At 46.6% G+C, this 12,746-nt stretch overlaps 1 protein-coding gene across 1 annotated transcript in view; it reads left to right on the top strand.

The window, feature by feature from the left end:
• Positions 1 to 452: 452 nt before the first annotated feature.
• Positions 453 to 12,746, top strand: part of LZTR1 (leucine zipper like post translational regulator 1) — a 37,468-nt gene continuing 25,174 nt past the window's right edge. The window contains exons 1-9 of the mRNA XM_054290761.1: positions 453 to 641; positions 714 to 776; positions 1,095 to 1,151; positions 1,738 to 1,817; positions 2,204 to 2,312; positions 3,938 to 4,021; positions 5,472 to 5,529; positions 6,104 to 6,243; positions 7,652 to 7,853. Coding sequence (XP_054146736.1) covers positions 460 to 641; positions 714 to 776; positions 1,095 to 1,151; positions 1,738 to 1,817; positions 2,204 to 2,312; positions 3,938 to 4,021; positions 5,472 to 5,529; positions 6,104 to 6,243; positions 7,652 to 7,853 — 975 coding nt within the window. The 5' untranslated portion in view covers positions 453 to 459. The remainder of the gene's footprint in view (positions 642 to 713; positions 777 to 1,094; positions 1,152 to 1,737; positions 1,818 to 2,203; positions 2,313 to 3,937; positions 4,022 to 5,471; positions 5,530 to 6,103; positions 6,244 to 7,651; positions 7,854 to 12,746) is intronic.

Raw genomic sequence — 12,746 nt, 5'->3', positions numbered from 1 at the left:
CTGCGGGGATGAACTAACTGGCCACGGTCACTCCCGAAGCTCCGGCCCCACGGATCGCGTTTGACCAGCTCAGCTCAGACCCTGGAATGAGACTTTATGCATATTCATCAGTATTGTTCTGTTTTTGAATGAACAAATAAACCCAAGTAATGTAGCCTCCCGCCTGGCTTCCCCGTCTTTACCCGGGCAGCGCCTGTACCGGCTCGGCCCGAGGGGCTCGGTCCCCGCCCAGCCTCGAACGCGGCACTTGGGGCTCCTCAGGGGCGTTCGGGCCCCCCGCCCCTCTAGCGGTGCATGCTGGGGGCTGTAGTCCAGGGATTAGCGGCTGTAAGGCCGGCACCCCGGGCGCGATGCACGCCGGGAGTTGCGGTCTGACGGCTGGACCGCAGGCGCGCCGGAAAGCGGGCGCGCTTGGCGGGGCACGCTGGGAGCTGTAGTCCAAGAGGGCAGGCGCGGGCCATGGCGGCGGCCGCGGCCCCGGCCCCGGCGGGTGGTGCGGGGCGCTCGAAGGTGGCCCCGAGCGTGGACTTCGACCACAGCTGCTCGGACAGCGTCGAGTACCTCACCCTCAACTTCGGGCCCTTCGAGACCGTGCACCGCTGGCGCCGCCTCCCACCCTGCGACGAGTTCGTGGGGGCCCGGTGAGCTAGGGAGCGGACGGGATGGTTGGAGGGGGGCTCCCGGCGCCGCTGACCTGTCCGTGCCGCCCGCAGGCGCAGCAAACACACTGTGGTGGCTTATCGGGATGCGATCTACGTGTTCGGCGGGGACAACGGGTAAGGGGAGCCGGGAACGCAGGGGTTGAGGGGAGATGGGTGTGAGGGGAGATGGGTTTGAGGGGTACGGGATGCGAAGGGAGATGGGTGTGAGGGGAAGGGGGCGTGAGGGGAGATGGGTGAGAAGGGAACGGGGTGTGAGGGGAGATGGGTGTGAGAGGAAGGGGGTGTGAGGGGAGGTAGGTGAGAGGGGAGATAGATGTAAAGGGAGATGGGTGTGAGGATAGGTGGGTGTGAGGGGAGCAGGGCTGAGGGTCCGTGGCCGCCCCTGTCCGACCCCCGGCCTAGCTCAGCCGCTTCTCCCGTCCCTCCCCGCAGGAAGACGATGCTGAACGATCTCCTGCGCTTCGACGTGAAGGACTGCTCGTGGTGCAGGTGGGCAGTGCGGCCCCTCACCATCCCTGGTTGCCGTCCCACGCCGCGACTTCCCTCAGCACTTCGGGCTGGGTGTAGAAGTTTGTGGCACCACCTGAGTACCCGAGAGGAAGTGTCACCTCCGCCCAGCACTGTCACAGCTGCTCCCTGCCAGCCTGCTGTGTGTTGGGCCATCGGGCTTATCGATCCTGCCCGAGGGAGGGAGAGGACCAGGATCACCTCTGCCCCTGCAGCCTGTGGGAGGGCAGAGGGACGGGGTGTGCTGCACCCCTCGGGCCAGGGAAGGTGCCAGGGGTCCTCACACCTTTCTTGGCTCCTTTGCTCTGCAGTAGGCAGTCTGCCTTATCTCACCTGTGTCTCACTTTCCAGCTCTGCCAAATAGATTTCAGCAGCAGTATATTTGTAACCATTTCTATTATATTGCCGTTCCATAAAATCTTAGTGCAATCAACTCTCCAAAACAGGGAAACACTCAGGAGCAAAATAATAACTTCTAACAGCTGTTTCTTTTCTGAGTCTGCACAGTAGCTCTGGGTGCCCAAGGTACAACCAGAGTGTTTGACTGCTGCTGTTGTAACCCGTGCAGGGCTTTCACGACGGGGACACCGCCGGCCCCACGGTACCACCACTCGGCCGTGGTCTACGGGAGCAGCATGTTCGTTTTTGGTAAGGCAGCAGCAGGTTGTACTGCAGGTGGGGGATGTGCTGCTGTACTGGTTTGGAAAAAGAGTGAGAAATCTTTAGGACGTGTCAAAGATCTCATTCAGTAGCAAATCCAGTATTTTTCATGGCTGGGATTTCAACTTTAGTTTGGAAAGATGGCGCTGTTTTGTTTAAAGACAACTTGAAGCTCATTACCATAATGATTCTTTAGGAGGAGGAGTGGAAGAGAAGTCTCCTTCTGTAGTAGTCCATTAGCCAAACATTTTATGCAATCTAAAATTTCTCCTAATGCAACAGCATTAGGAGAAATAAGGGAGTGTGTGTGCTCCATTGCCTGGGAGTGTGTGTGCTCCATTGCCTGGGAGTCTAATGGAATTCTTGTTGTCCAGGTGGTTATACTGGAGATATCTATTCCAATTCTAACCTGAAGAATAAAAATGACCTCTTTGAGTATAAGTTTGCAACTGGGCAGTGGACAGAGTGGAAGACTGAGGGAAGGTAAGAGCTGGTATCATTGTCTCATGCTTCAGGGGAGTGAGGGTAGCTTGGCATCATTTCACATGGTCAGACCCAGTTTCAGTGCTGATGCTAGGGCTGCAGCATGACTGCTGCTCTGCTTTCTCAATTAACTTTTTTGGTTCTACAGGAAATTTTTGAAGGCCTCCATTCCAGAATGCACTATAATGGAAATTTGTCCAAAATCCCCTCTTCATGTTTCAGGTTCAAGACAGAAGGAATGGGAGCAAAGGGAGCTGGGGTTTTTTTTCTGAATTGTTTCAGTTTCAAGGATAGCCTATAAATTGTGGATCCCTTATGAAGAAAGGGCTCCTGAGATTCAGTGTTCAAGGAAAATTAAAATCACTAACACATTCCTAAAGTTGGCTCTGTGCACATTTCAGAATGCCATCTCTGACAGTGATTGTGATCCAATTCTTAGTGTTTTTTAAAAGGCCTGAAGAGGATAAGGGGGAATGGCCTCATACTGGCAGAGCAGGGTTAGATGGGATATTGGGAGGGAATTCTTGGCTGTGTGGTTGGTGAGGCCCTGGCACAGGTTCCCCCAAGAAGTTGTGGCTGCCCCATCCCTGGAAGTGTCCAAGGCCAGGTTAGATGGGGCTTGGAGCAGCCTGGGCAGGTGGAAGGTGTCCCTGCCATGGCAGGGGTTGGGACTGGATGGGCTTTAAGATCTCTTTCTGCCCCAAACATTTCTGTGTTTACCACTCCCCAGTAAGGGTTGTGTGGTGTCTTTACCTGCAGTCTCATATACTACTAAAGCTTCTGGAATGCTGGTTTCACTGGGGAGAGGGAAGGGAGCATTTGTTATTGTGATTTTTGGAGAGGGATGAGGAATGTGCCATCCATTCTTGTGAGGAATGTCCGATCCGTTCTGTTGCTCACCTCTGATGAGCACATTGTATTTCAGAACAGAGACTGTATTAGTAATTTCTCTTTCTGATTAACTCTGGTAACTTGGGACATTTTGGAGAGCAGTTCTTACTCAGTTTACAAACTCACATTTTGCTTGTTGCTCCCCAGAGTTAGTGTTCATCTTTCACAATCACCTCAGACAAGCCAACAGATGCCTTGTGGCATCACAGGTTTGCAACCTGGCTGATTTAGTTAAAACAACAAAGATTGTGGAAGAGGAATCATAGGTTTGATCTTTCATTGTGGGCACTACATCTTGGGAACAACACTGAGTGATCCCAAATGAGCATCCTGAGCTCTGTCCTGGTGTCATTTCTGTGTTTCTCCTGCTTAGTCTGTGGGAACACGTGTGGGATGTTCTGAGCCAGAGTTGATTGCCACCTTGCTCTACCAGTGGTGCTGTGAATTTTCCCATTATTAACTACTTTATGCAAAATACTCTGAGAGTATTTGGGTCCTGACAAGGAATTAGTTGGGATTTTTTTCTTTTTTTTTTCCCTGTCTACATTAAGGCAGTTTCTCTCCATTAAGGACAGCAGAGTGAAAACTGATACATGCCTTCAGAGGCTCACTCCGTGTTTGGAGGGCACATGGCAGAAACAATTTTGTGTAGGGGACTTTCTTCTTCTTTTTACATGTGCATTTTAGCTCTTAGATTCTTCTGCAGATTGTTGTGTGCATTTTCTTCCTTGCAGGTTGCCAGTGGCCAGGTCAGCTCATGGTGCAACAGTGTACAGTGACAAGCTGTGGATCTTTGCTGGATATGATGGCAATGCACGGTATGGGGCACTATCACCCTCTCCTTGACTGCTTTTGGGAAATCCCAGCCCCTCAGTTTCCACCTTTGTAGAGACATTTCCATGTTCCAAGAGATTTAAACACTCAACTGCAGCTTTGCAAACCCAGTCTGTTGTTGAGCATTGCACTTTTGCAGTTCACTGGTTCATGTTCACATAAGTGTGTGCTTAAAGTCTGAAGAACTGGTTACTCACAGTGGCTGTGGATGTGTAATTTGACAGCATGCTTGGTTGTAAGGCTGCAAAATGATCTTTGGAATTTGGCAAATGCACATTTCTTGAGAGATCCCCAGCACAGGGCAGCTGATGTTGCTGAATGCTTAGAGAGCAAAGCCTGGATTTGCTATGAAATCATCTGACACAACTAAGAGCAGTGTGTCAGTTTTTTCTCAGAAATCTCTGGAAATATGTAATATTTAGGTTGAAGGGAGATGGGATTTCGTGTGGGGAAAGACTGTAAAGGAGTGGTGCTGAGATGTTATAGAGAGCCTGGTGCTTTGTCTCACAGTGGCTCCTTGCATTTGCTGTTGGTCTGTCAGGGAACAGTCAGTTCTGGACATGCCATTTTTTTTTTCTGTCATGATGAACTTGAGGAGTAATTTATATTGATATACAATATTTGTATCATGAGAGAACCCAGAGATTTTCACAAATGAGGAGCTGGGTTGCCTCCTCTTTTGAGAAGAATCTTCAGAAACAGCTGAAGCTTTGTGTGCAGCTCCACAAAGTCTCCAGGAGAGCTGCTGATAACCAGGAATTCAGATGGGATGTCTTTGTTATCTCTGGAGGAGGAATTGGTATAGGATTCTTGACTGTGGGATTGTTCAGTACCAGCTTAGGGAGTCCCCCCAGGCCTTGGGTAGCTGTAAGGAAGGAGTGGGTGAGAGGAGCTGTCTAATTTATGTTAAATATGGCAAATCACTTTAAAAAAAATGTCTTTTTATGGAACTCGAGCCTCCAGGCAGATTTGAACAAAGGAAACATCCGTAGTTACTGTGAGTAACTTGTTCTGGGAACAGCACAATCAGAGATGTGTCAGGTTACCTGCTTCATCCTCCTTTCTGTATTTAAGGAAGAATTCAGCCATGTAAATAATTGTTGTGGTCAGTCTCAGTAGTTAACAGGGGTGAGCAGGGTAAAAAGGGGTATTTTGTAAAAATCCTGAAGATTAGATAGCTCAAATCCTTAAGCTCCAGACTGTAGCTGTTAACTGCAGGGTACTTGTAATGAGAAACATGCTGAAGCAAGCTGGGATGGGGCTGTAAGATTTAGGTATAGGACAAAGGGATTGTAATAATTGTTTTTCTGTCAGTGGAAGTAGGAGATTCTTCCTGTGCAGGAGGAATGTTGATGAAATAGGATTTCTGCTCTTTCAACACTGTTACAAAAAATGAATTGTTTCAAATCAAGCATTTTTTGTGTTATGGCACAGATTAAATGACATGTGGACAATAGGCCTGCAGGACAGAGAGCTGACCTGCTGGGAAGAGGTAAGAAGCTTTAATTTCAACTAACACATAAAATTCTCTTTTTTGGTTTTAATGCACAATTATTTTAAATTTCCCATGCTAGACTGCACTGCTCTTTCTCCAGAATGTGTTTTTGATCCACAGTGAAAAGAAGCAGTTCAAATTTGATTTGGTTTGGGTATGTGGAAAACCAAGTATGTATGAAAGGGTGATTTTTTTGCTTGTGAATCTGTGAACTGGACTTGGACTTCCCATGGGGGATTTGCTGTGCTGGGACTGCATTCCCACTCTGACTGCTGTATTCCCACTCAGAGCCCTGACACAGACTGAGAGCTTTGCTGGCCAGCTGACCAAAGTCCTGATCCTTGCAGTACTGGGAGCTTTCAAAACATGGCCTCCCAATCTTTTTATCCAGGGAAAATCAGACATGTAAGCACAGCAGGAGTCGATTACCTGTTGATTACCAGATTTACAGGGCCCAGGCCATGTGCTCATCCTGGCTGCACCTGTGTGAGCATGGCCTGCAGCATCCTCAGCATGTGGAATTGTGCACTGTGACAATACATTTCTCATTCTGAACTTAATTACCTTTCAGATTGAACAAAGTGGTGAAATTCCTCCTTCCTGCTGTAATTTTCCCGTGGCGGTTTGCAAAGACAAGATGTTTGTTTTCTCTGGCCAGAGTGGAGCAAAGATTACCAATAATCTCTTCCAGTTTGAATTCAAGGAAAAGATGTAAGTGTAGACAGTTAAGTCGTGCAAAAGCCACATAATCCTTGACTGCCTGAGTTGTGCAATGTAATACCTGAGGGCACTGAGGGAGAACACCGTGTGTGCTGGTGATGGAGTGTAGGAGTGAGGGGGGTGGGATGGTGGGGACGGATGGAGACAAGAGATTTCTGAAGCCAGGTCAGGAACTTGTGGCTTATTGCAAAGGGCCTGGGTGCAGGGCCCTGCTGGGAGCTGCCAAACACAGCTGGAGCAGGACTGAGAGAAGAGAGGGGGAGATAGAATGAGAGGGTAAGAGAGTAAAAGCGTAAGAAGTAAAAGCATAAGAGCGTAGAAGGGTAAGAGAGCGAGGTTCCCATTACAATACAATAAATCTTCTTCTGTGCTGAATATTCTAATTCTCACTAACCAATCTCGTACTGTGGGAACTCAGCACATCACTCCAGATATCCAGAGTTACCGAGAGAACCCTTGGGGGGCTCAGAAATCCTGGAATGTTGCCAGGAGTGCCTGGTGGCTTGACTTTGATCCCTCTAGGGATGTGCCACCTGTTTGAGGACATGAGAGTCACTTGGGAATGAATGGTGCAAGAATGATGTATTTACAGGGTGAAATACAGATTTTAGGGTTTTGGTACAGGGGAGTTATGGAGACAAGATGGAGGGATCAGGGCGTGTCTTGTCCTCCTTCTTTCTTCTTCTTGTCATCCATTTTCTGTGGTGATGTTGGCACTTTGGGATTGGTCCATGGTGAAGGTGCACTTGCTAATATGGGTGAAAGGCATTGGGAAATAAAGGTAAATATGATGTATGTAGTTTTTAGTATAAAAAGAGACGAACGCCCAGTAGGAGGGCAGAGTGCTCTTGGCTGCCTTGCTGGTCAGACCTCTCTTGGGCAGAAAGAAAATTCTGTAGATAAGAAATAATAAACAATCTGAAGACTGAAAATCTGAAGAGTCCGCACTTGTCCTTTGAAGTGTGGGCTGTCCCAGAGCCATCCTACGCGTGTCTGGGCAGAGACAGACAGCCGACTGGACATAGTACAAGATACAAATCCTACAGCATTTAAATACAGCCTATAAGAATCATTACATCACCACACTGTGTTACATTTTAAACCCTAAAAACTCCTCTTTGGGCCCCTTCTGCCAAGCGGTAGGGTCTGCTCGGACCCTTGGAGCTGTCTGCAAGCAGAGGGTGTTGTTCCATCAAAAGGGGATTACCTTCAGCTGGCCACACCATTGTTTTCCAGTTGTTCGGTAACTGAGGGATCTCAAAGCTTGCTTTCATTTCAATCTCACTTATAGGCAATCATATTTATAAGGCTTTCCTGTTTCATCTTCCCCAACAACAAAGCATAGAGTTAGAAAATGTAAAAGCATTGTAAAAACCCCGTGTTGCTGTTTGCTGTGCAGCTGGACCCGCATCCCCACGGAGCACCTGCTGCGGGGCTCGCCGCCCCCGCCCCAGCGCCGCTACGGCCACACCATGGTGGCCTTCGACCGGCACCTCTACGTGTTCGGCGGTGCCGCCGACAACACCCTGCCCAACGAGCTGCACTGCTATGATGTGGACTCCCAGACATGGGAGGTCATCCAGCCCAGCCCAGACAGTGAGGTAAAACCTTCAGCTTGTGGTTTTTCCTTTGCGCTCCTTCTTTTTTTGACTCATCTTTGCCATGGACGCTTTTGGACAAGAGCATTGGGTTTTAGCTGAATAGTAACAACTCCTTCCCGCTGATGGTTAATCTGCTGGAATATTGTGAGTAGCAGTCCTTAAAAATTAGTCAGTGTTGACACATCTAAAACTTCTCCTAACACATTTTAAAGAAATACCATGAAACACTTTGATATGCATTTCAATCATTTGTTCAATCAAAAGCTGGACAATTAATTCAGTGTGTACCAGTGATTCTTTGGTTGGCTGTGTGATCCTCTTGAAGCAGAATTCACTACTAGACAAGGTTTGATTTGAAGGACACTGTAATGCCCATGTGCATAAAACCTTATAAATTCTGATTATACATAGAGGTGTGGCTGGCAAATAGTAATATGGAGGCTCAGAAAGGGCTGTTTTAACATACTTTCATTAACAAGAGATACAAATTTAAAAATGTCTGTTTTTACATTGACATCAAAAGGCTGTAGACCACCAAGTGCCAAGGAAACACTCCAAATGAGACAATATTTAAAAGAAAGAAAGATTAACATTTTCAATCTATTTCTTTTGCGACTTGCTAGTCATGCAAGGCAGTGGTTGTGTGATAAAATGTCTGTTTTTTTCTCAAAGCACACTCACAGATCCTGTCTGGGATCAGCTTGTATTCCAGGTGGAAGTGCCACGGGCTCACCTGGTTTCAGTGCATATTTCAGGTCATATAAGTGAGGATCATTTCATCCCAGAATGCACAAGCAGTTGTTCCCTGAAGCCCATACCAGTGTGTGTAATTCCTGGCTTTGGAACAGCAGCACTCATTGTGTTTATTAATGTGAATAGATTTTACCTTAAGCCATGTGAAGGCACTGCAGCTGAGGTCACAGTGGGTGTAGGGTAGGAGCTGCTCTGCAGGAGGAGGTGCTGTGTGTGTGTCTGTGTGTGTGTCTGTGTGTGTGTCTGTGTCTGTGTGTGTCTGTGTCTGTGTGTCTGTGTGCTGTGTACACAACTGCACAGCCTGAGGTTACACCTCAGACAGCTGAGTGTTGCAGGCATTGGGATCAGGTGCAGAGTTACTGATTTAGCAGCACAGGTGTGACAGGGCTCAGCCCCAGAGCTGTGTGGGGTGTTTGGTGTGTTTGTGTTTGCAGACACAGCACTGGATGAGCTGGAGAATCCCCCCCACACACAGAGCTCAAAATTAACCGTGCACTTGGGCCTCCTTGGGAACTGTTATTTGACCAAAGGATTTCACAGCAGCCTATTTAATGCTTTACAAAGCTGATTTATTGTCACATGAAATTAATAAAGCTGCTTCTTCTACTTTTTAAAGCCACAGTTGCCTTCAGGACTGTAGAACCTGTTCTGTTCCTGCCACTGTTACCATTTGACATGTGGGGCTTCAGCAGGCATTGGTTCTTTGGGACACAGTTGCTTATTGCTTTTAGGAGCAGAACTGCTCCTGGCAGTGTTGTAAACCAGCATTATTCCCTGAGTTATCCCCTGCTAAATTTAATTTCAGATTTCAAAGCTCTTTTCTTCGTCTGTCTGTAATCCCAGATTAGTTGCTTGTGTTGTATTTTGTAGTTTCTTTCTCTGGTACAGCATCTGGAAGCTGATTTGGTAGAAATGAGAGGTAAAACTGGTGCTGTTGAAACACATGATAGTAAATTTTCCTAAAAGACTGGTTAACTGCAGACTTTTGGTGTTTCAAGTGAGTTTTAAATTGTTTTGTGACTTCTGGAGTCATAACTAGGTAATTTCTCAGAATAATTTTCCTCAAGTTTCCATGAGCTTTTGGCAAAGACTTCTAAAGGTAGCAATTAATCTCTAATACCATCCTGTTCCCTGGACACTCTGAACTTGGATTTTCCTTTTTTATCCATCTCTGTGAATAAAATTACTCATGTTAATTTGAAACAAAAAAGAAGTCAATAAGTGCAATGCTGTGTCAGCACTTGAGGGTTTCTGCTGTGTGTGAAGTGATAGTGACCTCTGTTATCATGCAGCAGAATGACCTACCTTGACTTTTAGAGTTGGATTTTTTCCTTTCCACTTGATGGATTTACCTTCTGCTTGCTCAGTATTATGTGGTATGATCTTAGAAATGCTGCATTGCAACATTGCTTGACCACACTGTGGTGAGGTTACTTTCTTACTTATGGTCATGTGATGCATATCCTTAATTCTTTCTTCTTTTGGATGTTTAGCATGGAGTGGGTAGAGCCTCTGGAGTCCAAAATAAGGTTTGGTGCTGATTAAGCTATAAATTCAGTGGTGATTGTTACAGTGCTTGGCAAAAGAGATTACAGAAGAGATTGCTTATGATGAAGGAGGGTATTACTGCCATTCCAGTCTTGTTCTCTGGACTTAGGCTGCCCTGAGGAGCTTCTCAAGGTGATCAGGGTGTCCCAAAGGAGAACCCTTCTCACCCACATGTCTTTGTTCCCTTCTCAAATAACCAAGATCTGGGTGCAGTCACTGCTCAGACTCCAACCAGAGCACTCTGTGAAGCTTCCAATCTCTCCTTGGCTCACCTGCTTAGGTATAATGGGAGGTTGCATGTTAAGTTAGGCTTCAAAATAGGACAGATGCACCTTTCTTAGTGGTTGCAGAAGGGAAAGGTAGTGATGGAACCTGAGAGTTCACAAACATAACTTTGTAGTATGTTAACAGTGTTATCTCTTGGAAATAGGCAATTTGGACAGCCATATAGAGGCTCAAGGGAAAGCACTACACTGTATCCTGGAATGGGCAAATTGTGATTTGGACTTTTCAGATCTATTTGTGCCAGTAGCAGGAATAGGTGTTGGGTGGAACTTTTATGTCCTGTGCTACCCTGTTATGGCTGACACAGAAGGTGACAAGGCACACAAGGCTGAAGAATCTCAGGGTTGTTACCTGGAAAAGGGGGCACAGTTTGGGCATTAATTACAGCAAAGTGGAGTGAGTACTAGGAAGATCCTAGAGACACTCCCTGACCACAGACAGCAGTTGTGTGTCAGGTGCTGCAGGTGCCCTGAGACAGTCTGGCATTTCTGCATTTTGAGTAAACAGGGAGAACAAACCTGGGAATAGATCTGGCAATGGACCTGTTGTAGTTCTGTGCCCAGAGTGCTCAGAATTCCTCGTAGTGCCTCACTGTGGGATGGAGGATGGGAAATGGCTTATTGAGACGAAGAGGGCAAACTGAGATGGAACAGGTCAGTGCTTCAAAAATAAACCAGGAGCTGCCATTTTATGCTTTAGGATGTCTCCAGAGTGGATAACAGGATATCCTTGCTGAGCTACACAATTGCAGTCTGTAGCTCCTCAAAGCTATAAATAACACATGTACATACATATTGTACAGACACACAGAGCTGTTCCCCATCTTTGCTGAGATGTTCTTCACACCTGCAGGCTCTCCTTTTCTAAGGCAGCCACAGGAATGTCTTGCCTGAGTCCTTGCCTGCCTGCATACACTGCCAAAGCTTCCTGGCATGCTGGATTTTCTTTCTACAGGGCTACTGAAGGATGTCAAAAACAAGAAATAGATTTTTTTGTTTCCTCAAGCTTTTCTATTAAACTCAAAATATCTTTTACTTTCTGAAGAAGGTTGGAGCAGCATAAAAAATCAGCAGGCAGTAAAAGTGTCCTGTGTTGCACAGGTGACAAACACATGTGCACGTGGCAGTCATGGCTTGTGCTACAGAGAGGATTGTTCTGCAGGGAATGACAGGAGCTCTGGGTCTGGCAGGGAGCACAGCCCACAGAATCCAAGGTGATGTTTGGAGCAGCCACTGCCTCATAGGGGCAGGGTGTTATGTCAGGAAGAAGAAAATTCTCCCTCCTCACAGTTCCATCATCTCCCTGTGGCTGCAGGGACTGGCAAGTCATCCATCTCTCCTGAAGTTATGAGGGAAATCTCTAAAACTTCTTCTGGGAAACATTTCAGTCTCACAATTAGGGCTTTCAAAGCCAAGAGCAGTAAAAATCTCCAATTTTCAAAGCTCTTAATTTTTCTTTTAATAAGCCAAAAGGGAGGTTAATGTGCTGGTAACCTTCTTGGGCTTACTTGGAGGCTCAGTTTTGGAGTTTTTTCAGACAGATTACGGTGACGTGCTTTGTGGGTAGCTGAGGAAGATTAAAAGGACTTACTTAGTCATCCTCCTGGGGATGAGTCTGCCCCAGTCCCTGAGGTACCTTCAGGCAAGAGAAACACATTACTGTGTGCACAATGCCCCCAATTCCTGCAGTCAGCCCCCTAACAGGATCTGCCTCACACGTGGGCAGGGTGGTTATCAAGGTATCATGTTCTGCTGGGAGAGATAAAACTGAGCATTTCACAATCCAGAGGGAAGACTGATGCTTTTGGTGTTTATAAATAATGTGCAGTGCTCAGGCTTGCATCCTTTTTTAAAAATGTAGGAGCTTCATACCAGTGCCCTTTGCAGGTCTGTGCTCAGTGAACTGGAGAGAGACATCTTGGAAATGTTTGTGTTTATAAGAATCTGCACATCAGAGTACCTGTAGCTAACACTATTGTACAGCTCCACTTCTGTTTGTCAGTTCTGTGTTCATATCCTTTCTGAGGGGTGTTCATTATTACATCCTTTTACAGTATTCTCCCAGAGAAAGCAAAATGCAAATGATGTGGATGATGGGCAGAAGGAATATTTCTGTAACTCACTCACTGGTAAGGAATTGTAACAAGACAGATTTAATGTGACCTGCATTAAGGTGGTATAAAATTGAGTAACAGAAGGAGTTGAAATATGCTTTTTGATTGAGGAGCAGTTATTCTGGATAAACTTATGCCACCAACCTTGAAAGACAGCAGAAAATCACAGCTTTCCTCCAATATTTACTAATTGT

This window comes from Melozone crissalis, unplaced genomic scaffold (assembly GCF_028551555.1).
Source record: "Melozone crissalis strain CALT ecotype California unplaced genomic scaffold, PUWL_Pcris_2 ptg000086l_1, whole genome shotgun sequence".
In the NCBI taxonomy this organism is placed as follows: domain Eukaryota; kingdom Metazoa; phylum Chordata; class Aves; order Passeriformes; family Passerellidae; genus Melozone; species Melozone crissalis.
This window is presented reverse-complemented; position numbering and strand designations above follow the sequence as displayed.